Source organism: Indicator indicator, chromosome 13 (assembly GCF_027791375.1).
Source record: "Indicator indicator isolate 239-I01 chromosome 13, UM_Iind_1.1, whole genome shotgun sequence".
NCBI classification, from domain to species: domain Eukaryota; kingdom Metazoa; phylum Chordata; class Aves; order Piciformes; family Indicatoridae; genus Indicator; species Indicator indicator.
The window spans coordinates 4791192-4817834 of NC_072022.1; the positions used below are offsets into that span (position 1 = coordinate 4791192).

Here is a 26643-nt window from a genome sequence, read left to right on the forward strand (position 1 = left end):
GTATCTCCAGTTGGAAGGGACCTCTGAGGGTCAGAATAGTGTCTCCAGCACACAGCCTTGAAACTTTTCTCATAGCAACTAGTGAATTGCCTGAATAATCAGCTGATGTAACAGTGTCATGCTCTTTTCATTTTCAGGTAGAGTAACATTTAGAACGGGCCCACCAGGACTTCCTGGAGAGCCAGGGTCTATGGGACCTCCAGGACTTCCAGGAGATGTTGGCATGAAAGGTCAGTTTCAGAAAACTGTTGCTCAGTAGTAGATGGTAGAATCCAGTAGCCTTCATGGATCCTATTGAAAAGGATCCTTTATGGATACTCCTGAGGATACTCCTGAGAAAAACCCAGGAGATTTCAACTGAATCTTCCTACATTTTCCATTAAATGTAATCCGTTCTGACTGTCTGGCCACAGGTAGATCTGTATTGTGCTGAAAGTGGTCTTCCAACAAAATTAAGGCTATGATTCTACCACTGTCTGGCCACAAAGCTCTACAGCAAGCTCTAACACGTTAATTAAGCTTGGGAACGATTTGCTGCAAAACAGCTAATGAATTGTTTTCGTTCCAGGTGATGAAGCTTATGTGTGTACTGATTGCACCTACGTCCCGGGAATACCTGGCCTTCCTGGTTCTCCTGGGCCACATGGTCAGGATGGTGTGCCTGGCAAGTTATCTTGTTGCTTCTCACAGTGCAGTAGGAAATGCCAGTGATTTTGTTTCCTGCATGAGGATTAGGTGTGGGCATGCTTGCAGCTTGAACTAGCTTGAGGTTGTGGCGAGTGTGAGATCATGATACAGCTCCATCTACTGCTAGGAGCACAAACTGTACAAGAGGTGAAGTCAGAATTCTAGTAGGTGCAGGTGCAGCCTGAAGCCAGGTCAGTCTGTGGTGATGCAGTTAATGTAACAGAAACATTCGATGCTGGGTGTGGTTATCAGATTTTGTCAAAATCCATGTCCTTGTTTGCATTTTTCTTTACAAGATATGCTGCTTCTTTTGCAGGTAGAGAAGGAACAACAGGTCCAAAAGGTTCTCCAGGTTCTCCAGGAGCACCAGGCTTTCCAGGAGCTCAGGTAAGACTTTGGGTTTTCAGGTTATTTTTCAGATCCTCATGGCTGATGTTACATGCAATGTCATGCTGAGTGACCTCAACAGTTTTCTTTCTGTAGTAATGAAATGTGTCTGCATTGGAAGCCTGGGTAGAGACTGTGTGTTGGCCTAGCTTGCTCAGCACAGCAAGAAGTTCAGCCCAAGCAGTGAAGCAGAGAAATACCTCTGCAATTAACCTGTGCTGCATTTCATGATGGCTAGACTGCTTCTTCTGCCTGGTATTGGTAGTTAACTTCTGTTCATCTATATAATTCTATAAGCGTGGCAGTGTTTCTAAAGCATATAGAGAGTTTTGTATGCTGTGATCATTGTCAGACTTCTTACTTCTCTTGTTTCCAGCATACTCAGGACTTGCCAAAGTCCTAGCTGTGCAGAGGAACTTGCTTCTCATAATAGCCTCTTTAGGGATGCAGAGGACATTGCCTCTTGGGGGAGAAGATGAAGAAGGAAAGCTGACACCTGTCACCATAGACATACCATTTGGTTGTTCCAGCCAGTGCCTGTAGTACTAATTATTTATAGGAAATTACATTTGGTGCTGCCCAATAAAAACCATCACACACAAGTCATTATGGTGGTTGCTGTAGAGATGCAGAATGAATCTGCCAACAGGCTTTTCCAGAAGGCTGCCAAGATCACTAGAGTCCAGTGTGCTTTCAGCTTGTACTGGTGTTGACTGGGATAGAGTACCCACTTGGCACCCTGCAGGGGAAAGAAAGGAAGGGAGAACTTAGTTACAAACAGAGTCAACTGTGGCAGTTATAGTGTCCCTGAGAAGATATTCCCATGTGGAGGAGAAATCTCTAATTGGATTTAATGGTACTTTCTTGTCTTCTTTTTGTGCCACCAGAACACAACCAGGTAGCTGACACTGATCCATTAAATGATCCTTCATTATTCCTGCTTATATTAACGCAAATGGAAATGAACATAACCTGTGCCAGGAGAGGTTTAGGTTGGATATTAGGAAATGCTTTTTCACGCAAAAGGTTATCAAATGTTGGAATGGTCTGCCCAGGGCAGTGGTGGAGTCACCATCCCTAGGGGTATTCAAGTTGCATGTGGACCTGGCACTTAGGGACATAGTTTAGTGTTGACCCTTCAGTCCTGGGCCAAGGATTGGACTGGATGATCTTGAAGGTCTCTTCCAACCAAACATATTTTGTGATTTTGTGATAATCAGGGCTAAGAGGAATAAAGGCAAGAGAGAGAAAAATAAAAAAAAGGGACAATAAAACAAACCCTGTTCATTGAAGTGTGCCATTACAATGAATAGAGCTGTGAATAAAGGAACTACTCTCCGGTATTTAATTGAAAAAAAAAGCTTGAAAACAGATAACATATATCTAGCACTGAAATTCCATTGACTGTTCTATTCCAGGGACCTCCAGGTTTTAGAGGAGAGCAAGGACATAAAGGAGCAAAAGGTGAACCAGGATACATGTATCCAGAAGGGCCAAAAGGTGAGCGAGGAGATCCAGGGGCCAGGGGAGACAGAGGAAGAAAAGGTTCAAGTGGATTTCTGGGAAGACCTGGTTCTAAAGGATCCAAGGGCTCTAAAGGTGAAGAGGTGGGTATGCACTGTTTGCAGTTAATAGAGAATTATTGAAAACCTGACACTATTTCTATCTTGTACAACAGTCTGTTTGTAACCATTGATACTAAAATCCATGTTCTTTCAATCACAAGTAAATCATTAACGTAACAGAGCTACTCTATTACTAAAGTAATGCAAGAATTATATTCAGTCATAGAACTGGGCCTTTTGTTATTGAAGCTGGTGTGGAAGGCAAGTAATGTTTAGTGTACACCCATGTGTAATCATTAATAGGGACTCACTGGTTCAAAAGGAGATAGAGGACCACCTGGATTGCCCGGCAGTCTTGGTCTTCCTGGAGAGATGGGGCTCCCTGGACTGCCAGGATATGGACCACAAGGAATAAGAGGTTTCAAAGGCTCTAAAGGAATTCCTGGTCCACCTGGATTACCTGGAGAAGCTGGTTTGTAACTTCCTGTTTGACCATATTTTACCTATATTAGAGGTCTCAACGGAAACTGCAGAGGTGGATTGTTCCAACTTTGATCCCCCTGGAAATGATAGAAGAAGTCACAGGATCATAATATAATTGAAGGGAGTTGGAAGGGACCCTTTGAGGTCCAAAATCCTGGTCAGAGAAGGGTCAGCTATGAGATCAGACCAAATTACTCAAGGCATTATCCAGCTGGGCCTTGAAAACCTCCAAGGACAAAGAGAGTTTATCACCTGTGGGCAACCAGTTTCCACTTTTTGATTGTCCTTAGCATGGGGGAAAAAAATCCTTCAGTAGCCTCTCACATCATTAAAGTGAGCTCAGTCATTGGGAGAATATAGGACTTAATCATTTTTGAAAGCCAAGAACATAGCACTGTTTGCATGTAGAGGTAAGCATAGTGCTGAAGGACTCAAAGTTGGACAGCAGATACAGTCAAAGATTCTTGAAGAGAATCTCTGTGGAACAAAGTTGCAGATGAAGCATTTCTCAATTGATCATTTTCCTGCTGACCTTGTGCTTCATTTTCTGGCTCTCCGATAGACTGCAGGAGGGCTGAGAAGAAGACTGCAGGTGGCCTTGGTGTCAATCAAATTCCTTGGCTTTACAAAGCCAGGATCTGAAGGCTTTCCCCAGCCTGTTGGAATTTTGGAAATAGAGGAACTGTAGAATTCTGCATTTTTAACTGAAGAGATGGGTCACTAATATTTCTAAATGCTTAAAATTACTCATTGCCAAACTATAAGCCTTTGTAATCTAATCTTTGATTATGTGTTTGCTGAAGGTCTGAAAGGAGAGACCAGTAGGATAACTCCATTACCTGCACTGCCAGGACCTCAAGGACCAGATGGTTTACCTGGACCCGCAGGAGTGCCAGGTGAGCACATCTGCACTAAATACAGTAAAAATCAGAGATAAGCTAATTGGGATTTTTCTCCCAGCTGTGGGTTACTCTGCTTTTTGTGGTGCAAAAGCTACGGAATTTGCAGTAACATTCTCTTTCAAGAGAGCTGGGGTGAGTGAATGTGAATAGAAAGCACACGTATCCTAAATTATGCTAGGTCTGCTGCAGCCATCAAGAAGGAACAAAATTAGGTTAAAGCATTCTTAATCTTCCTGAAGCTCTTTGCCCTTCTCGTGCTTTGCAGAAGCACAGTTAAAAAAAGTAAATTAATTACTAAGTTTTCCAGTTCCTTTTTCACCTGACTGTTGCTAAATACTAAGAAATTAGTTTCTTGCTTTGGGTGTGTTTTGGGCTTGGGTTCTAGGTGGGATATTTTTTTTTTTTTTGCCTGGTTGTATTTTCTTAAGGCATCTTTGCTTAGGTTTTATAGAACAATCATGCTTAAAGCTGCACTGAATAGCATAAAACAATTTCCTGGCAGCTTTATGGTAGCCTCAGTTCTTCTGTTACTTCTGTTCCAAGCCTCACCCCTATAATGTGTTTTGTAGCTTCTCAACAAGTGGAAGATTTCTATCTGCATGTAGTTGTTCCTAGAAGTCTGGAATTTGGGCAGATTGTGTAACAACTTAACTCACAGACTCATGCCTGCTTTGCTGCTGTGAAGACAAGTTGCATTTTAACTGTGAAAATCTAGTGTGGAGGAGAAATAGTGCCAAGTTCTAATATAATCTGCGTCAATGTCCTAATTCATAACGATAAACTATAAATCCCCTAATGTTTCAAATTGATGTTCTGTGGTAAGATAGATTCCAGATACTTATTTTCTTTGTACAGGTAGGGTTGGAGCAAGAGGTCAGCAAGGTGATTCAGGACATCCAGGGCCTATGGGTGACACAGGTTTTCCAGGACTTGGCTTTCCTGGAAACCCAGGTCCAAAAGGTAAAGTACTCTTTTGATCCATTAAAAAAAAAAAAACGAAAACACATTATTCCACATTAAAAACAATCAACAAGTTAAAAAAAATCACTGAATATTGATCGGACAGGTAAGTGTTTTTAGCACTCTTGTGCTAATAGTCAGAGGCTCAGAACTGCCCCCACACAAATCCCCATTTGTAAAATCAGGTGCTAACCATAGTATCTGTACTGCCACTGAATTCCTTTTTACAGGAGATAAAGGACTACCGGGAGGCAGAGGCTTACCAGGTTGTGAAGGAAAGACTGGAGATCCAGGTCGAGCTGGTAACCTGGGACAAGCAGGAGAAAAGGTTTGGTTAGAAATACAGCATTGACTTCTCCATAACTCCCATTCATCGAATGTGATGCTGAGCAAATAAATTAAGTATAAGGAATATAGGAGTTCCTGTATGTCCTCAGCAGTGCTGCACAAACTGTGACATAAGATCTTTTTATATAAAAAGCCAGAAATTTAAATTCATATACAAGATTCTAGAGCTCCACGTACTTGGGATGTTTTGATACTTTTTCAGAGCACAAGGAGGACATTGCATTGATTACACTAAAAAAAAAAATTTAAATTAAGGCTACAGCTGCTAGAAAGATGGCTTTTGAGAAATTGCAATTAAGCACATAATTGATGGAGGTCAGTACAAGTAAGTATGCATTTAATTTAGGTGAGTGCTCTGTTGAACTGAAACATAAAGGAAGCAGGTTGGAGGTAATACTTCAGCCACTCTGGCAGATGAACAGAGGCTAATCTACTGATGGCATATGTAAATGTAGGGTCCTCAGCTACTCAGTAATCAGAAGTCAAATTTGAACGAAATAATAACAACACCTAAATGATTAGAAAAAGTGGCATTTCTTTTGTGTGCTCTGTGTCACTCTTATGGGCTTGACATGACAGAGTGGATTTGGAACTGTGGATTATTTTTTGTCCTAATTATTATTTAATCTGTGTTTGCCACAGAACAGCTGGATGTGGAGTGGCCTTTGTGGTCAGAGTACATCATCAGTGGCTGGTATAATCTCTGCTCTGCTGTCCTGCTTTGTGAACTACTGCTTTGCTGGTAGTCAAAGCTAGTACTGAAAGCAACCAACAGTTCAGTCAGCCAGGAAAACTAATTCAGACTTTGCATTCAGGGAACAGGGTTGGGACACTTGTAATAAAACCAATCTTCATAGAAAACAATGTTCAGAACAAAGGTTTTCAGAAACCCAGTCACTTTCAGTATTCTGAGACACATTTGGGTGCTGACCTTGATTATTTAAATAATTTTTTTGATAAAAATATGACTGTAGTGTAGAAATAAAGGAAAAGTTACAATTGCATGAACTTCAAGCAGATTTTCAGGTACAGCTCCAAAGCTTTTCACACCTGCAGCAAACATCACAATACAGTAATGACCAAAAGGAGGGAAGGGTCTTGCATTGCTCAGTAGCACTTTCTCAGAGCTAGGAGGCAGAGCTCAAAAGTTGTGCAGACAAATCGTTCCTCTGGTGTGGAACCTGCAGCTGGTCAATAAGGAACATCCATCAGCCTACTGAATTGGAGCTATTAAAAGTTATAACATGAAAGTTACCTTAATAAAAGAAGTTAATGGATCACATAGTGAAGAAAATATTTTGCCAGATTTGCTAAGAGCAATGGATTGTTTACATTTCTCTCTGTGTTGCAGGGTGACCCTGGTGTGGTTATTCCTGGAGAGCAAGGTAGAATGGGTCCACCAGGAGGTCACGGCATTCCTGGCTTGAGAGGTGATATTGGATTTCCAGGGCTTCCAGGCATACCAGGGCATGCTGGACGTGATGGTGATGATGGCCTAAGAGGTACTGTTGTCAAAGAAAGTCAAGAAGCACAGCAAGTTATTTTAAAGAAAGGAAAGCCAAGTCAAACAATGCTCACTCAAAGCCTGACTCTTCTTCTTAAATCATTGTGAATCCAGTCTCTTTTCTTTTAGGAGATCGTGGCTTACCTGGAGTTCCTGGAGATCCAGGTTTTCCAGGGAAACCTGCTGAATGTCTTATTGGCCTGCCAGGTTTGCCAGGTGTCCAGGGAGCTACAGGTCCACCAGGTAGGACCTTCTGAATCAACTGTGCCTTTGGCTGGATGGGTTTGGGGTTCATTTCTGCCTTCCAATGGCTTGAGAGAGCTGAAGTTATTTCTGGTATGTGAGAAAATGGGAGGCCATTTAGAGGGTGGACTTGCTGCAGATAAGAGGAAACATCTCATGGATTAAAATTCAGATTCCATTGTGCAGTATAAAGAAGAATCACAAACTGGCCCACATTCCACAGGAAAAAGGATATTTCAGGCACATCTCCTATATGGGGCCAAACTTAGATTCCTTGGTGCAATGACAACTGATAAAGAAACAAAACAGAGAAAGAGCTCAACTAGGTTGAAAGTCAGTTTACAGTCTCAAAAGTATCTTCATGTACTGTAGATGATTTTTCTTCTGAAAGAAACACACTTAGGTACCCATAGAATTGTCTAACCTTGCCTATTTCTTTTTCTTTAAAAAAACTAACCCACAACTCTCTTAAGATTTCCTGCGTGTGCATGTTGTTATACAAATCCAATGTTAAGCCCTCAGACAGGCAGAGCTTTGTGCTTGGGATGGCAAGATAGAGATGAAGGTTTGTTTTCCAGACAGATGCAGCATACTATAATGTCATGCATTTTTCTTAGGGGTAAGAGGTTCACCAGGTTCCAAAGGAAAACTGGGTCCTCCTGGCCTGAGTATCCCAGGAATCTATGGAGAGCCTGGGGAACCTGGATTAACAGGTCTTCAGGGAAATACAGGATTGCCTGGTCCTAAGGGACAGTCTGGAAGACCAGGAATCTCTGGTGTGCCAGGTAAGTATTCCCCAAATACATGTTTTTATATAGAAATTAAGTCAGTCTTTGAAACAAGGTGTTAGTCACGCTTTTCCAAACTGAAGATACTGAAATATTTTCCATCAGCAGCTTTCATATATCACTGAGATCCGTATGGAAAACAAACAAATCACCAGTTTCTAAATGATAACCATATCTTGAAGCTGTCATGACTCAGTACTGAATTTTTGAAGTCTTCTGAGAAGAGAGGGCTACCTCATGTTGCTTTCTGTACAGTAGTGTGCCTGCAGTAGGATATGAAATAGCTAACATTCAAAGCACCTTCTCAGCATAAGAGAAGTGTAAAGCGTTCAGTTGTTATATCCTTGTTGGAACAGACAGCTTAATGCTATCTTCTTTTGCTTAAAAAGCAAGTTCAGCTCTTGAGTCTGACAGTGAAGTCAGATTAAACTCTGTCACACTAACCAGAGCTCACTTAAGTAAATTGGTAATCTCTGGAAGGTTTGCTTTTTAATTTATTTTTATTTGTAGAATAAAAGAAATTAGTTAGCTAATGCTTCTGGCCTCTAACAAAAATTTTCCCTTACTATCCAATCCTTCACTGTCTTGTGGGAAGGAGATGGTCCATACCTTTTTATATTATAAAACTGATGATAAACAGGTAGTACTTGACTTCTGATGTCATTTGAGGGAAGTTGTCACCTCCCAGCTGGCCTTCAGCTCCTGAGCCAGAAAGGAAAGTCTTTCCCATACATCCCATGACAGATCTTCCATCCTTGTGTGAACTGGATATCCAAGATACATTGTCCTCACTGTCAGTTGTTTAATTCATTGCTAGAGGCTGTTGCAGCTATGAATATAATAAATCTAAGTAGCTTGGGGGTTACTCTGTGTGGAATGCTATTCATATGGTTAGAAACTGGGGAAACTGACTTAGTGTGTTACAGAAATGGACTAAACAAATAAACACTTATCTGACAGACATATATGTAGTTTCCTGAAGCATTTTTCTGTTACACTGATCAAACACTAATAAATATGTTCCTGTTGCTTCAATTCCACAGGCCCAAGGGGAGAGCCAGGAGTAATGGGCTTGTTAGGAATTCCTGGACCCCCTGGCATGATGGGAAGACCAGGCAACCCGGGTCTCAGAGGCAAGCAGCCATAACTTCTGCTTTCATTATTAATTAAAATACAGAGACTTTGATGCTGATCAAGTCTTATGAACCAGTTCTTTGATTCTTGGCAAATCTTTGACTTTTGTACATATGCTGTCTACAGGCTGAATGACAACATGATTTTATTTCACTTATTTTTCTTAGCAGTTTTGGATTGCCACCTTTTCTGTTTCATTGGTATTTGTGAAAATGGCTGATGATTTGCTAAATGGAGCAGAGAGCTTTTTTTGCTCTAGTGTTTTCCATCCCATTCATGTTCTAAATATCATTATTATATCTTCAACAGAAGATGGTATCTTTATTCAGTATAATAATTACTGTCTCTTGCCATAATCTCTGTTGATAGATGTTTTATTGAGGAGTAGAGTAAGAAGCTAGTTTAGGTTGTTTGATTTGGAATGTATCTTTACATATGTAGTTGCCCTTGAAGACAGGAATTTCATTGCTCGCTTCATGTTCTCATCAAATTGGGTTTCTTGAAGAAATTTCATTACATTTTCTTGTAGGTTCTTCTGGCTTCCCAGGACTAAAGGGAAGAAAAGGGTTTCTTGGAGCAAAAGGTGAACCAGGTGATAAAGGTTTTCCTGGACCATCTGAGACCTTGGTTGGTATTGGGAATAAAGGAGAACAAGGCTTAAAAGGTATACATTCATTGTTCTGTCCTGCAAACCAGTCATCTCTATGGCAGCTCCAGTGGACTCTCAAACAGGGAAGAAACTGACTCTACCTCTGAGAGGATTCACATGGCTTTGAAGTGATTACTGATGACCACTGTAACTGCCTTTTCTGTTTTGGAATAATTGGGTATTAAACTGAATATTTATTTCCATTTTAACAAGTCCATATTCCTTAAAAACTTGTATTGTAACATTAAACCCATAGTAAATGTCAGTAGTACTATAGGGCTTATACCTGTATGCTCTGTGTTCATGGTTTTACACATTTAGTAGCCTGTGAGCACAAAAAAATGGGTACAATTGCCAACCAAATGCCGGATTTCAAAGAAATTGAGTCCAAATCTTTTTTAAAATGAGTCTTTGTTTTAGGAGTTCAAGGAAGAATGGGTCCAAGTGGAGACAAAGGAGATGCTGGTATGCAAGGTCCCCCAGGTCGTGATGGGTTTGAAGGAATACCTGGTCTACCAGGTATGGAACATATGTATTGAAAGTTACTGTTTCCTGTGGAGGGTAGAGATAACCTCACCTCAGTGTTAACACATCAGCTTGGCTCCAGCAGCAGCACTGCCTGCTCTAGATTAACTCGGAAGCTTTTCTGTGAATTCTGAAACTGAGCAATTTGAAAAGCTGTTCTTTGAAAGTCACAGCAGCTACCACCACATGATTCTTTGTTTCCTTCCACATATAGACCATTGTTTGGGGTTATAAATAGAAAATCATATTAAATCCTGACTAATAACAGCTTTGAAATCTAAAAGCTGGCTGAGACCAATGAATAAAAATTGGTATCTATAAAAGTGAAGTTTGAATTTCCAATATCATTAGAGAAAAAGTAAGAATTGTAAAATACAAACATTGCAATCCTGCACAAAAATATTTCAGAAGCTTTTTTATGTCAGTTTGATTTTATTTCCCTTTTCAAAGCCTGCAAAGTTCAGTTTATATTTTGAAAGGTACCAGGTCTTAAGGGAAAAGCAGACATAAAAAACCTGCATAATTACAAACCTGCCTAAGCTATTTCACAAAGTTTTGCTCTGGCATCACCTCATTCACAATGATACTTGTTGACGCTTCAGTGAGATAATGCATCTGTTTTTACAACTGATGCTAATAAAACACCTTCACTTCTCTGTACTGTTGTTTTGATTCTTTGAGATAATTTCTTTGCAGAAAGCAATTTGATGCTATCATTAGCTACATAAAACCAATTAGAAATGTTTTTAAGCTTGGAATCAAAATAGCTCTTCTCATGATGACAATTACCCATATGCTACGGGTAGTCTGTCATTAACATTCTTTGTAGACACTGCAGTGTAACCATCACAGGAAAAACTGCAAATGCTCCACTACTCCCTAACTTTTTAAGAAAGAAAATATGACCTCATCTGCCTAAATGTTCAGGCATTGCTGGTGCACTGGAGTTTAGAGATCTGGACATTCTAGGTGTAAATAGATCTTGCAGTCATTAGACTGAATGCTAATTTAGCTACACTGAGCTAAAAAGTGAGGGGGGGGAAGTACTATATAAGAAAAAGCTTGATCATACTAGTAATGAGAAGTATGTAATGAGCAGCTAATGATGTGATCATGATGTGGCTACAAAGCAGACTGAACTCAGGAGGACAATAAAAGGAGAGTTCAGTGTGTTCTTGATTTTCTGACAACCATAATGTCGGTTTTATCTGTGTTAAGGGCACAGGTATTTGTAAAACAGCAAGTGCTATTGACCATGCCAAGGTGTGCAGCAGAGGATTCTGTATTCTTGACAGCTCTGCCAGCCAGTGTCTAAAGCAAACATGAAGATGACACTTACTTCTCTGTCTTGCAGGTGCCAAAGGATTTATGGGTCTTCCAGGGATTCCTGGAGAACAGGGATTCCCAGGTGCACCAGGAAGCAAAGGGGACATGGGAATTCCAGGTCATTTTCTGTCAAGTCCTATAGAAGCCTTTGCACAGATCTGAGAAATTACTGTAAAGCACGCTACACAGTACCTATCCTGTGATTTGTTCTTTGCAGTACCTATAGGCTTCTCACCACCCCAGAATCTGCTTGCAGAATGCAGTTTTCCCTTCCTCCTGAGTGAAATACAACTTCTTTAATTTACATCCCATTACACACAATGACCTCTTGGTAATGGGCTTAGAAATAAAATCACTACCTGTGTAAATTAATGAAGAATAAATTTCTGACTATACAAGCAGTAGCTCACAAAACACAGGTCGTGGTATGCAGTTATAATCCTTTTAAGAGTGGTAGCAGTATCCGTACTTTTCCAGGTCCAAAAGGACAGAAAGGATCTCCAGGCTTTCCAGGACCATCAGGTGACCCTGGTTCACCAGGCTACAGTGGCTTTCCAGGTGACAAAGGAGATCCTGGGTACCCGTCTGCTGGGCCTCCAGGAGAACCTGGTCCAAAGGTATAAAGGCAATAGAAACACTGTCACACTGGACAATAAGCAGAGCCTCTGACTGTAGAAACAGACATACATGTAAGCAAGAGCTGCACAGGTTGCAGATGATTTGTTAGTGATAAGAAACAGGAAAATTCCTCAAGAGGAATTTTTGTGCTCATTATATTTCCTTTTTCTCTTGGTACAACAATTTCTTATTTGTGGAGAGAAAGCCTCTTGAAAATTTTGTTTCTGTAGAAGTTACTAATCTATTAAAAACAAGGATTTGCACATAAGAAGTCAGGAGTAGGAATACCTGTACAGTATGAAGTACAGAAGAAAAATGTAACCATAGTAAAAGAAAAAGTTTTGTAATCTAAAATTGTGCTGTTGAGTTTTGACAGCCTTGTGATATAATTACACAAAATGAATTCTTTTCTTAGCAATATATATTACTTTCAGTATATGTTATGTTCAGCAATATGTATTGCTAACTGAAAACCACTATCTTTTAAGGTAGGTCTATTGGATACAACTTTACTCCACATGCTTCAATTGTTGGACAACTTTGAGTCTTTTTACATATGAGATTATCTGATACATGGTTAAGGCTGTCAGCCGTTTCTGTGTTAGCTGGGCAGCCATAATGAGATGACTGTGGTTCAAGTCAGTAGGAACTCAAGGGAAAATACACATTTCAGTGTTTAATATAGCTGCATATTCTGTAAGGAATGTATATTTGGATCAAAAGAGGACCTGTCAGGATAAAATTGAAGGGAAGTCTATGGGCATCTAAATACTGAAGTTGGGTGGTACAGGTCAAGGAAAGATTCGCTTTGTTTTGGTTTTTTTCCTTAGCTATGTCTGCAGGATCAGTGGTATGATGAGAGGACTTCATATTAGTCTACTTTGGTTTTAGTCTGAAAATTATCAGAAACTATGATTACACTTACTTAACCTTTAATTTGACATCTAATTTTTGTTGTTGTTTACATATGGAATGAAATGTGTTTTATGTAATTGTGATTCTTCACCTGTTTGTGTGCAACTGCTGTTTCTCAGGGAGATCCAGGCCCCCCAGGAGTTATGGGCAGCAAAGGAGAAAAAGGATCCCAAGGTCATCCAGGGCATAAAGGAGTACCAGGATCACATGGGATGAGAGGGGAAACTGGAAGTGCAGGAATACCAGGTATGTGGTGTTGTGGAGGGGTGGTGAGATTTTGACATGCTTCTAGAAGAAAATTTACCCCATGGAGTGGTACCTTTGTATCTAGCTGCTGTAAGTCTAAACACCTCCTGTATAGTCAGTGCAGCCAGGCTGGCTTACCTCAGCCAGAGGTGTTTCACAGCTGCTTGAAGCAGAAAGGATAACAAAGTTCTCAGATTGAGTGTGGATCTAGTAATAATACCTCTTCTCTTCTGCACTCATTCTTACACAGGCATGCTTGGACCTCCTGGAGATATGGGTGCCAAAGGACAACAGGGCCACCCAGGACGTCAGGGCGTTTCAGGCCTTCCTGGTATGGTATAGAGCATTTCTCCCAAATCCCTGCCCCTGGTTTATTATTTTCTTTGTAATAAGGCAGTTGATGCTTTTGCTTTTTTGAGCTTTTTAGTATTTAGCTGATACAATTTTAGTCTCCCTTTATGTTAGTTCCAGGCTTTGTTTACCTTCTCTGGTTCGAGCTAAGGTCTTTGACAGCTTGGTTTCAATGTTATCACCTTAGCTGAGGGGAGAGGTTTTAATTTTGTTTCACTATTGTGAAGCTTTTTGACTGCCTTTTTTTTTTTTGTCATCCAGAAGTCCCAAGATGTGATATCCACACAATAGTAAGACTTGTTCTATCTCATGAAAGAAAATAATAAACTAAGATGTAGCTAGATGAGAAGAAAGGAAATGAACTAGTATGGAAAGAGGGAACAGAGTTGTAGTTTGTTAAAGTAAAAGAAAAGATCAAACCATTCAAAATATACCTAAGGGGAAGTATGTAAATACGCAGCAACAGAGAGGTATGCAATGCAGATGTTATTAAAGTGAGTGCCAGTCACTGTCCTGAAACAGAGCATTGAATGCTCTTGTATTCAGAGATCCTCACTAAAATGATGATATTCTCATTTTGTAGACTTCAGTGAACTTGCACTGACATACCGTAAGAGTTACAAAAGATCAGAAACTACTCCCTGTTTAGAGAAACTTTGAACTTGTCATAAAGCCAGGGAGAGAAACCATACTGCCTGTATGGAGTTCCACCAGTGTGGGTTAAATCAAAGCAGAGTCCTAAAACATCTTTTAGAGACAAGAATTTAGTGCCTTTGAAAATAGTGGGGGTGTTATATCCACTGAAGTCCAGTGAGCTCCATAAAAATTATATGCTGCTCTTTACCAATGTTTATATACCAACACAGTTTCTTCCCACTTTGAAGCAGCTGAACTAATTAGATTTTAATAAAGGGGACTCATATGTTCTCTCATTGAAATGAAAAACAATAGAAGTGAAAATGATATTGTGGTCTGTTACAATTCACAGGTGCTGCTGGATCCCCTGGGAAAACTGGACTTGTTGGTGAAAGAGGTAATCAAGGTCGGGATGGCATGCCTGGTCCCCCAGGAGGAAAGGGAGAACCAGGTAACACCAGGGAAATATTTTTAATTCTGTTTTATAGCTGGGTTCTTTTTTCCTAGTTAAACTGACAAGGTTTATTTGGGAAGCATTCATAAGGAGCTTCTCTGGAGCCAAAGAGAAGTTTAGAAGTAGAAGGTTTTTCACTTTTATCGATTCACAGGTTTTGCTATGCCATTGCTGTGCATGCTATCAACAACCCAAATGCATATGTCACTGTTATGCATGTGATTCGTCATAACATTACCTAAAAACATTAATGTCTGCAAAAGCCAAAGTACTGATTTTAACAGTTCTTGTGTATTTGATCTCAAAGAGAGATGAAAAGAACCAAAATCCCTTTAAAGGAGTCTCCTCCCTTACATGGAAATAAGAGAAAAGGAATTACAATGCTTACTTCCATGAACAGTGGAAGGTTTCCATAGTCTGGCCCTTGAGTTGTAAAACCTTCCCTTTAAATGTCATAGAATAGAATCAAGAAGGCTGGAAGAGACCTCAAAGATCATCGAGTCCAACCTGTCACCCTACACCTCATGCCTATCTAAACCATGGCACCAAGTGCCACGTCCAATCCCCTCTTGAACACCTCCAGGGATGGTGACTCCACCACCTCCCTGGGCAGCACATTCCAATGGCCAACCACTCTCTCTGTGAAGAACTTTCTCCTCACCTCCAGCCTAAACCTCCCCTGGCGCAGCTTGAGACTGTGTCCTCTTGTTCTGCTGCTGGTTGCCTGGGAGAAGAGACCAACCCCCTCCTGGCTACAACCTCCCTTCAGGTAGTTGTAGACAGCAATGAGGTCACCCCTGAGCCTCCTCTTCTCCAGGCTAAACAGTCCCAGCTCCCTCAGCCTCTCCTCATAGGGCTTGTGCTCAAGGCCTCTCCCCAGCCTCGTTGCCCTTCTCTGGACATGCTCCAGCAATTCAACATCTTTCCTAAACTGAGGGGCCCAGAACTGGACACAGGACTCAAGGTGTGGCCTAACCAGTGCTGTGTACAGGGGTACAATGACCTCCCTGCTCCTGCTGGCCACACTATGCCTGATGCAGGCCAGGATGCCATTGGCTCTCTTGGCCACCTGGGCACACTGCTGGCTCATGTTCAGGCGGCTGTCAACCAGTACCCCCAGGTCCCTTTCTGCCTGGCTGCTCTCCAGCCACTCTGACCCCAGCCTGTAGCTGTCATTTCAGATGTCATCTGAATAGATGTAATCCTCCACTGAATTCTGACAGAAAGGGTTTTCATATTTTACAGTGAAAATGTTTCTTTCCATCTTAGGATAAAGAGGATACTGAGAAGGCATTCATAGCATTTAGTCTGGGTTTTTCATATTCAGTTTGCTGTAATGACTGTTACAGTGTTTGCTTTTTAGGTATTTGCATTTCTTCTTCAATTCTTCTTAGTAACTAACAAATGCAGATTTTCTTTCTGTTTTCTTTTTTCTTTCTCTGAAAAAAGACAAAGGTTATTATTGTCAAATGTACCTTAAATAAGATGGACCAATACAAATTCCTACCAGAAAGGAAAACATACCCATTTAATTTGGATTTCTGGATAGAACAAATGGAAGTAATCAATAAATGATATTTTACATATAACTAAAAGCTATGTTTTGATTCAGTGAATTCTGGAAAAACCTGTGAAATATTAGATGACTATGATGTTTTCTAACAATTTTTGAGGACTTTGGGTATAACATGACCTAATATCTTCTAGGATCACCAGGAAGAGGAATCCCTGGCCTTCGAGGCATTCCTGGTCGTAAAGGTGAGTTGTCTTTTCATAAAGCAAAAGCAGAGCTCTGTTTTTAAAGACCAGAGTCATCATCTTCATCTTGAAGTCACCTTCTGATTTTTGGGTGCTTGAAATGGCCCAAAGAATGTCAGGGGAAATCAAGAGGGATTCTGTGCTTTTGAGCAATGGTTTGATGCTACATATTAAATGCCACGAGTTCTTGCTGGTAAAGTGAAGGGTATTGTGCAAAGGAAATAGAGGAGCTAACTTCTGTGGCTTTGCAAAGGTGATGTGCACGTATAAAAGCTTTAAAAATTGTACTTTATTACTTAATTTTATTAACAGAGTGTGTTCTAACCACAACAGCTGCTGCTGAATGCTAAGCGTACCATAAAAAAGCTGCAGTGATTGCATTTTTGTCTTGCTCATCTGTTCTTTTATACTGCTGAACAATTGACTGAGGGACTCCCCATTTTTTACAGTTTGCATTGTATTTCTAGTAGAAATGCATTGATTTGCTTAAAAAGCCCCAGTTCTCTCTTCATATCCTCCATACGAAAGGTCATGCACTCTAAGATCAACCTTAGAACATCATTTTGCAGTAGTCTCTTACTCTGTTGTATTCATATTGATTCCTTCAGGTACGGTATAATTATTTGCTAGTTCTGATGTTCAAAGAAGCATTTTCTTCTATTCCACATCAAGAAATCTTCACTGCTCTGGTCTTTCTACCTTCCTCTCATGTTTATTTCTAGTGGTGTGTCCACAACCTTGCAGTGAGTGTGCATATCTTCTCACAACTGTTTTGCTTTCCAGTAGCATGGTAGTTTTGAGGACTTCTGCATACTGAAAAAAAAGGCTGAGTTCCATCTTTGCAGTATAGTAAATGCACGTATTCTGTGCAGTCACATCATCTTGCCATCCTGAAAGCTCTCCCCAAGTGTCATACTCCTACTTTACAGGAATCAAAGGGAACATGGGACTGCCTGGTTTTCCTGGGCCACCAGGTATGAAAGGTCATCAGGGTGATCAAGGACCCGTTGGACCTCCTGGCTTAGTGGGGTTACCTGGATTTCAAGGTGCAACAGGCGTGGCAATTACTGGCCCGAAAGGGAACAGAGGCCTTGCTGGTGCAGATGGAAGACCAGGTGTGTTGTTATAATTCCTTCTTTATCTGAAATGACATACTGATAATTGAAAGTAGAATTCAGTCTATCCAGAACTCAGGGTTGAAAGGGCCCTTCCCCCATGAGAGCTTCATAGTTAAACAGGTAATTCCTTTACCCTTTAATGCAAGGTTACCACTGCAAGCACAGTGGTGGTCTGTGCAGTGTGATGCCAATGAAAATAACACCAAGTTTTGCAGTTCACTGGACTGTATTGATTGCTTTCTTCCCATGAGGTCTGTAGGGTGGCTGAGATGCAACTTCAAAGATAGGAGATAGCATAAGTCTGTAGACACAGCACCAAGGGACACGGTTTGCTGGTGACCTAGCAGGGCTGGGTTGGACTAGAATATCTTATAGCTCTTTTCCCACCCAAATGATTCTGTCATTACAGGCAACTCCAAAACTGTAGTGGCATAGATCTACAAGAGCTCAATTACAATCTCAGATTAAATTAGCAGGCTAGGAAGAATGAGTTTGATTTATTTTAAAATGGGTCTGTTCCATTGGAAATCACTGTGGGGGTAAACATGAATTGCACTACAAAGTGCTGAGTGTTGTGCTGCATCATGTGTAACGTATGTGAAATGTTGTTGGCACTAATCTGTACTCATTCTGATGTTTCTGTACAGGTGCTCCTGGTTTTCCAGGGCCTCCTGGTGTTTCCATTCTCAGCATGAAAGGAAGCAAAGGTGACAGAGGGGCAGATGGCATATCAGGGCCAACAGGCCCGGCTGGCGACATTGGTCCTCCTGGTCCAAAAGTCAGTGAAAGCAATATTGCTTGTTTCTTATTCCATTGTTAATTTCCTCTCACCATGAAAATGCTAGGACAACTTAAACCAAACAACAACAAACCAAAACACACAAAACCCCCTCCCATCCTCCCCAAAACACCCTTGTAGTAGAGGAACGGTGTTAAAATTAATGTTTGGGGGGTTAAACGTACCAAAGAGAAATTACTGGGAATTTCTAGCATGCCATTTTCTTGGCCATTCTATATTACAGAATAATCATAATGATAGCACTGTTTCTAACATGCTCACAAATGAAGCACATGCTTTACAAATTGTAGCTTGTTCTGTGAACATAATTCTGAACAAAATAAACTGTACTTGATAGCGTGCAGATGCTGCTTCCTGTTTGTTACTGGTGTCATCTGATTTGCAGGGAATAGAAGGTCGATCGGGTTATCCTGGTGCTAGAGGACACCCTGGATTTCTTGGATTCCCAGGTGTAAAAGGTATTTATTACATATGCTTCTGTATGTAACACAACATTTAGATGTTGTGTTACAGTAGTATTGAAAATCTGTTTGATTTAGACATTTTTCGAGAGTTTTAAATCTGCTAGAGGTCTGCATTACTCCATTGTTCTGACTTGTGTAATTTACAGTGACACAAAATTGTCATTAGCTGTTAAACCTACTGGTTTGTGTTCCATCCGAAACGTTGTGCATTCTAAATGTGTCCTGCTCTGAAAAGTCACCATACAGACAGTAATTACACTTTCTTAAGCATAAAAGCTCTCATTTTAGGGCATGGTCAGTCAAATCTCCTGATCTGATTATGCTAAAAATACATTACTTTAACTTGTTTGTATTTCCAGCAGAGCTGTGGAGAGCAATCTGATTGTAACCTCATAATTTGCACGGTGAAAAATACTGCTTGAGTGTCATACTCCTCTCAACTGCCATCAGCATAATTGACACTAGGCCATGTTACTCTTTGGGAAAGCTGCATGGCCATGCAAGACTCTTAAATAAACGTCTGAAACTCCAACAGTTGTTTTGACATTGTAAACCAGATAGACATATTTTCAATCTTCTTTTTTTAGGAGAAAAGGGTAATCAAGGACCCCCTGGACCACAAGGTGCAGAAGGGCCACGGGGACCAAAGGGCCAGCATGGTAACCAACCTTTTCATTCTAACACCAGCTGACTTTGATTGGTTTGGTTTGTAATTTTCTTCCTTTAAATATAAAGCAATAGCTCTTCATTGTGTTTTTGCTGCTAGGTCCACCTGGAGTCCCTGGGAGAATATTCTCTCTTCCAGGACGCAAAGGTCCTCCTGGATTGCCAGGAATCCCAGGAACACCAGGTGATCAAGGAATTCAAGGGATTCCTGGACTACAAGGTATTTTTATCTCTGTACACATTGGTGTGTGCTGCTAAGTGAAATGTGTTGGGTTAGTGGGAAAACATGCTTCTGCACAGTAAACTGCAATGTCTTTAACAATACCTATCTCTAGTCAAAATAGCTTCTTGTGCCTTGTTAACAAGCTTATGTTTATAACCTGTCCTAGTCACAGTCAGTGAGGGAGTTTCTCCCTCAAACAAAGTCTAGGCAAAATGATGTAATGAAAGCAAACTTGATCCAAACATTCAACATTTTGATACAAACAGAACCATCTCAGGATGTCATTTGGGGAGGAAGGAAATTACCACATGTAACAGAAGTACTCCAAATGTGTTCATGATAGGAAATATGGTGACAGTAATACTACAGACAAGTCTCAAACTCAAATTCATGCTCATGGTTTTATTTTAACACAGCTACATTTGCGTGTGGGTTTTATTCACTAACAATTATTAACATCTCAAATGATTACTGATATATGATTCTCTTTTCTTCCTGATTCCAATTTAGGACCTAAAGGAGTAAAGGGTCTACCAGGAAGTTTTGGTCACCCAGGTCGCCCAGGACTGCCTGGTCCAAAAGGAGACAGGGGATTTCCAGGACAAAGAGGTAGAGGAATGCAGACATGTCTGCTTGACTGCTCCTACTGAATTTGCAGAAAAGTGTATTTTTGTTAAGTCACCAGAAAAATGTTTACTTTACAACTTCTTTGGTAAAAATGGTTGTGGTTTTTCAAAATACCTCACCAGTCCATAAGACTATGCAACGTAAAGCTGCATGAGCTAGCTTTACAAATACACCTGGCTTTCAACCTGTATCTCCTTACTGATTTTTTTTTTCTCTAGTTTCCAAGTGGTTCAACTACTTTAAATGAAGTAAAACTTCAAATAAAATGGTGATATTTAGAGCAATATTTCTTTCCCCTCCACAGGACACCCTGGACTGATTGGCTTTCCAGGTCTGCAGGGGTTACCTGGATCACCAGGTACTATCACTACTGGTCCAACACGAAGAGGTTTTATCTTTACCCGGCACAGTCAATCAACAAAGATTCCTTCCTGCCCCCATGGGACTTCGCAGATCTATGTTGGCTATTCACTGCTTTTTGTGCAAGGCAACGAACGAGCACATGGACAAGACCTTGGTACTGTTCTCCTAAAAACTTCCAGATCATTTCCTTTAGAGGCCAGTAGCTCTGAGCTTTGTGAAACCAAGCCCACAGCAAGTGTCTGAGATGAATAACAGTTCCAGCCATCAGTCTCCAGAGTGTTCTGCTGCTCTCAGCCAATTTCAGAGTCATGGTGTGAAAGACACCTTTCTTTCCTGCACTCCTATATCTCCTTTTTGCTATTCCTAGACAGTTTTGAGGAGAAATTCAGTTATTTATGGATAGATGTCTAGTGTAAATGTTCACAGCATGGACTAGCAGTAAACACAGGATCTGAAAGAGAATCTTGCATTTTTGGAGACCAAATGGCATGCTCTAGGGTGTCATTTAAAAACGACACCAAAAGTTTTCACTTAAGCAGCTGAATCCCTGCCACTGTCTCAAGGACCAGTATCACCCAAGAAGACGTTTTTATTTTAACAGATTTTACTCTGGGCACTTATTTTTTTTATACATATTTTTTGTATATGCCATCAACATTTTACTTTCGGATAATTCCACTGTAGAGACACTTACCTCTTTATAGGCACCAACTCTTTTAATTCTTACTATAGTAGACGGGATGCCATCATGTCTCTCCTGTTTACTGCCCTAACTATAATCTCCTATAATCTGTCACAATAACTATAATCTGTCACAAACCTTTCCTCTGTTGTCTTTTAGGAACAGCTGGTAGCTGCTTGCAGAGATTCACCACCATGCCATTCTTGTTCTGTAGCACCAATGATGTCTGTAGCTTTGCTTCTCGCAATGACTATTCATACTGGCTGTCAACTGCAGCAGTAATTTCAGCAGACATGGCACCCATTTCTGGCAGGGCACTAGAGCCCCACATAAGCAGGTAAGAGTGTCAGAATTTTGTCTCTTCTGGCCAGAACCACAAACAAATCATACTTATTATTTTTTTAAGGGCAAATCTCGGGCAAAGACCTGCCCATGTCAGCCAGTACAAGCACTGGTTTTAACTACTTGATTTTTAATTACTCCCCTCAATATGTCAGATACTCAGTAATACTCTTCAGCAAAGTTAGATTAAAGCCCCGCTACACTGTTTGATCTGTGTGGCTGACAGGAGAAGACAGCCCACAATCCTACTGCCTGCAGTGAGATTTTGGTAAGAACCTATTGTTGTGCATATCAGAGGCAGGCTAAAGTCAAATAAAGACAGCTTCATTATTTGTAATACAGTACAAATCAAGTTCTACCTTCAGTTCTGTGAAGTCCATTTTTTGTAGTTGGTGAAGAACATTTAAGTTGGGGCTACAGGTTCTCTTCTACGAAACACCCTTGTGCGAATGTGCCCTTGCTAGCTGCTTTAGAACAGCTGAAAAGGATAAAGAGCATCTCAAGAGGAAACGTTCTAAAAGCATGAAAGAGTAGGAAAATCAAAGATGGGGAGGCAAGCTTTGTACTTTGTCTTCTAGCCTGCTCTACCCAGGTAATGCAGTCTAGCTCAACTTCATAGTTTCATTTAGGAAATAAAGACTTTTTCTAATCTTAGCAAACTACACAACTTTGATCTAAACCTTAACAACACAAAGTATTGATCACATGGAGAAGGTCAAATTTAACTTGTTAATTCAGTAAAGGCAAAATTAGGTCTGGTGTTACTAGCAGAGATCACAAAGCAGTTGAGCAGCAAGGTGTTTGGTTACCTTCAATTCACTTATCTCCTCATTAAGCAGAGAAAACCTGTGTGAGTTGTAACATTTATAGTAGGCCCTGCCATTCAGTAGCTACTATCGTAGAAGCTACAATTTTTGTCCTCTTTCACGTTTTCCCTCAGAGCTGCAGGGAATTCATGCATGTTTATTCTTACAGGTGTGTTGTCTGTGAAGGAGCTGCAATGGTCATAGCAGTTCACAGCCAGTCAACTGTAGTTCCTCCATGTCCAGATGGCTGGATATCTCTCTGGAAGGGTTTTTCTTTTGTTATGGTAAGGATATAGAGACTTGAATTTTAGGTCCTCTTACTTTCACTGCTCATAATTAATTTGTTTCTTAATAACTGTTAAATTGTTAAATTCTTCTCTTTCTTTGCCAGGAAGAAGGCACTAAGTCTGTCAACTCTTAGTGTCAGAAGCATTAGAAACACTGTTACGATCTGTCATCAAAAAGAGGTGGCAGGAGGAAAAGGAGAAAAGATGAAAAGAGAGCAATAGGATTTTAGTCTGACAAAAAGAACTGCATGCTCTCACTTTCCTGTGTCATACTAAGTCCTAGGAAAGAGGTTTGGGGAGTGGAGTAGTTAAACTGGTCCTGAACACAAATGCAGAGAAGTCACTGACCCCCTCCCATGCCAGTTCTTTTATCAATCAGGTTTTAAAACTTCACAGAAAGCTAAAATCCAAACAAAGGCAGAACACTGTCTACAAACACTGCCTCAGCAGTTGTGATGCCATAAGGAGATATGAGTGAACAAAGTTCTTACTGTGACTGCAAGTTGAGAACTGATTATGGGAATGAGGGTGTATGTATACCAGGGAATTTGGTCTTTGTTATCCTGTGGGATGTCATAGGGATGCCAGCAAATAAGGGGTAAAACAAAATAAAAACCCCTGCTTTTTTTGCACAATGTAAAGTCCATTCAGGTCTCATGTGAAATTTATTCTCTCTCCTGGGATTCAGCCATAAGTGGTGAAGATGATTAATAATAATAATCTTGGAGAAGAATGAGAGTTTTTTTGCAGTATCTGGTTAAAATTTATTGCTTGCTTCCAACATCATCAAATGTAAATGGTATTTTCTAGCTGATTTTCTACTGTCATAGATTATTTTAGAGCTATTTCTAGAAGTATTTACCAACGTCAGAGAAGGAAAATGCCTTCTTTGCTCACACACACACACTAGGGAATTTGGCTTATTGATAACTGAGTTGCTGTAGTTCTCAGCTGGCCAGAATCCAGCCACTTTCTAATCTCTGTGTTTGGTACAGTTTTATGCCTTTTCATGGAGCACAAAAAGGCCTTTGCAGGGACTTGAATGCCGTAAAGGTGCTTTTCACCTTTCGTAAGGCTTCATTGTAAGTTTGATAAAATGAATCTGTGTTTGTTTTGTTTTCTCCAAGATATACCACAGAGAACGGGGTATGTTCTAGAAAAGATTATTTTTTTTTTTGCCTGCACTTTACTAAAAGCTGATGGACAAGTTCTCTTAAAACATGTTTGATGATTGCAGTACACAAGTGCCGGCTCGGAAGCCTCTGGCCAAGCACTGGCATCTCCTGGGTCTTGTTTGGAAGAATTTCGAGCCATCCCATTCATAGAGTGCCATGGCAGGGGGACTTGTAACTACTACACAAATTCCTACAGCTTCTGGTTGGCATCACTTAATCCAAGGAGAATGTTCAGGTAAAGTGGACTTCCCTGTGTCCATGCATACCACACCGCACTGCAACTGCCTGAGGAGACAGTAACTGCCAGTGTAATATGGGGGGGCTCCCACAGAAATTCCTCTTGGCTCAGGCATCTACTTTGTTAGGATTATGGTCATTTCTCTAGCATCAAGATGCCTTAGGTGAGTCAGGTCATGTCACAGAATCACAGAACGTTAGGGATTGGAAGGGTCCCTCAAAGATCATCTAGTCCAAACCCCTGCCAGAGCAAGATCACCTAGAGCAGGTCACATAGGAATGTGTCCAGGCAGGTTTTGAGTGTCTGCAGAGAAGGAGACTCCACAACCTCTCCGGGCAGCCTGTTCCTTGTCCTGTTCTTGGGTATATCTGAGCAGAGCCTGGCTCCATCCTCCTAACACTCACCCTTCACATATTTATAAACATTAATGAGGTAACCTCTCGGTCTCCTCCTCTTCAAGTTAAAGAGACCCAGCTCCGTCAGCCTTTCCTCATGAGAGAGATGTTCCACTCCCTTGTCAGTTACTCCATACCCAAAGTTTCATCATTTCTCCCTGTTCTGTCTTTCAGGAGACCTCTGTCACAGACATTGAAAGCGGGAGAACTAGAAAACATCATCAGCCGTTGCCAGGTCTGCATGAAGAGACCAGTCTAAACAGCAGCTGCTCTAGATGGGATGTGGAACTCTGCTTCTGTTACAAAGAATTGCCTGACTCTGAGGAGCTCTAATTTATTAAAGTCCAACTGCACCTGGAAAGCAAATAACTGGCCAGGGCAGCACTGTGGTGAGGTAGAGCAACAGTTTGACTTTTGTCTGTGGCAAATGGCAGAGCACTTTGTTGGAGAGAGCTTGCAATGGCAATCTGCAGGGCTTCTGCTGTACTATGTCCTGTCTAAGCTGTGTTTTTGTGATAAAACTACAGCACCTCCAGATCTTTCATGACAGCTGTTAATGCTGCCTTGTCATGTGCTTTTCAAATGGCAAGACAAACCAAACACGCTGGTGTCAGCTCACCTGTGTTCAGTATCTAAAGTGGGTGTAATGTAAAATGAAAACTGGCACTTAGGAGAAATAGGGTTCAGTAAGAAACACTCTCAGTGCACTTTTAAATATATAATGACTCATTTGGGGTTGTTTTGTTTTGGTTTTCTTGTCTAATAAACAAGTATCTCCCCACTTACCTCACCCTTCCTCTGGCTGGCCAACAATAATAATGGTTCTTGAGTAGCCAGGAGGGAGCAAGCCCATGCCTCGGGCAGCCAGCATGGTGGTGACTCATGTTATCCACAGCCACCCTGGCTAAAGGGCTGACTCACACCAAGTGGTGGACAGTCTGCAGTAGATCCTGCAGCTTTTCACACAGACCGTGAGATCTCTCACAGTCTTCACAAGCTTCAGATTTGACATAAATGACAAATGTAGTCATTTATGACCACATGCTTTTGTCTCTACTGAGGAATAACCATGAAACAGATCAGAATTTGGGATTTTGATGGAGTGAACAATTACTGTAGTGCTCCAGGGCTCCTGTGGCATTATCAGGGTTGTATTTTTTTTAATCAGGTTTGGTTTATTTTTAATAGATAACATGAATGGTAATAATATTTTAACATTCCATATTTAAACATTCATCACAAATTATATTCTGTATTTAAATACTTATCACACATTTCTGCAAATGATACCATTTATTCCATCCAGTAAATCTAAAAAAGAAACCCTAGATGTTTCAAATGTACCATCTAAGCACTGACACATATAAGAGAATCCAACTGTAAATGAACATAAATACTTGAAAAGCACTTTCATTTACTCATATAACTTACATCAAGTTGTAGCTCTCAGATGTTTGTTTTAAATATTTATAACATTGCACTTGCAAGGCTATTTAAAATTGTAAAGTTAACATTTCAAATGTTAATACTTGTTAATACTTGCACAATCTATCCAAATTCCAGTATTTAGTATTCTAGAAGAAGCCTGCTTCACCTGAATAGGTCAGTGATGCACCATTTTCAATGTAGGGTCCAGCACTTCATTGGCATAACCAAGATTTCTCATTTAGACCTTTTTTTTTAAGCCAGTGACATTTCATATTTTTTCCTGTTAAAATACTTTGCATCATGTCTGTTTAACTGAATTTTCAGTGTTATCCTAACTAAGAATAATTTCCTCTGTGTTTAAGGCTGGTATTTTCTGATGTGCCAAGGTGAAGATACCATTTATGTGACCTGAATAGCTATTGTAAAGTTCTTGTTTGCTTGAACAGCCACAGCACTTGTGTTCACAAGGTGTAATTGTGAATATGTGGGGGTTTATGAAGAATCTCTATGCAGATGCACTACTGATAAGAAGGTATTGATGTCAAGTTAAT

At 40.6% G+C, this 26643-nt stretch overlaps 1 protein-coding gene across 1 annotated transcript in view; it reads left to right on the forward strand.

The window, feature by feature from the left end:
* Positions 1 to 24923, forward strand: part of COL4A3 (collagen type IV alpha 3 chain) — a 56088-nt gene extending 31165 nt beyond the window's left edge. The window contains exons 22-52 of the mRNA XM_054386173.1: positions 138 to 230; positions 569 to 668; positions 1008 to 1074; positions 2493 to 2681; positions 2943 to 3111; positions 3926 to 4018; positions 4880 to 4984; positions 5215 to 5312; positions 6684 to 6834; positions 6966 to 7079; positions 7697 to 7864; positions 8911 to 9000; positions 9531 to 9665; positions 10071 to 10169; positions 11530 to 11619; positions 11979 to 12118; positions 13154 to 13280; positions 13531 to 13611; positions 14620 to 14718; positions 16429 to 16479; positions 17409 to 17594; positions 18245 to 18375; positions 18782 to 18854; positions 19448 to 19519; positions 19627 to 19746; positions 20260 to 20358; positions 20681 to 20893; positions 21581 to 21758; positions 22739 to 22853; positions 24094 to 24266; positions 24839 to 24923. Coding sequence (XP_054242148.1) covers positions 138 to 230; positions 569 to 668; positions 1008 to 1074; positions 2493 to 2681; positions 2943 to 3111; positions 3926 to 4018; positions 4880 to 4984; positions 5215 to 5312; positions 6684 to 6834; positions 6966 to 7079; positions 7697 to 7864; positions 8911 to 9000; positions 9531 to 9665; positions 10071 to 10169; positions 11530 to 11619; positions 11979 to 12118; positions 13154 to 13280; positions 13531 to 13611; positions 14620 to 14718; positions 16429 to 16479; positions 17409 to 17594; positions 18245 to 18375; positions 18782 to 18854; positions 19448 to 19519; positions 19627 to 19746; positions 20260 to 20358; positions 20681 to 20893; positions 21581 to 21758; positions 22739 to 22853; positions 24094 to 24266; positions 24839 to 24923 — 3704 coding nt within the window. The remainder of the gene's footprint in view (positions 1 to 137; positions 231 to 568; positions 669 to 1007; positions 1075 to 2492; positions 2682 to 2942; positions 3112 to 3925; positions 4019 to 4879; positions 4985 to 5214; positions 5313 to 6683; positions 6835 to 6965; positions 7080 to 7696; positions 7865 to 8910; positions 9001 to 9530; positions 9666 to 10070; positions 10170 to 11529; positions 11620 to 11978; positions 12119 to 13153; positions 13281 to 13530; positions 13612 to 14619; positions 14719 to 16428; positions 16480 to 17408; positions 17595 to 18244; positions 18376 to 18781; positions 18855 to 19447; positions 19520 to 19626; positions 19747 to 20259; positions 20359 to 20680; positions 20894 to 21580; positions 21759 to 22738; positions 22854 to 24093; positions 24267 to 24838) is intronic.
* The last annotated feature ends 1720 nt before the right edge of the window (positions 24924 to 26643 follow it).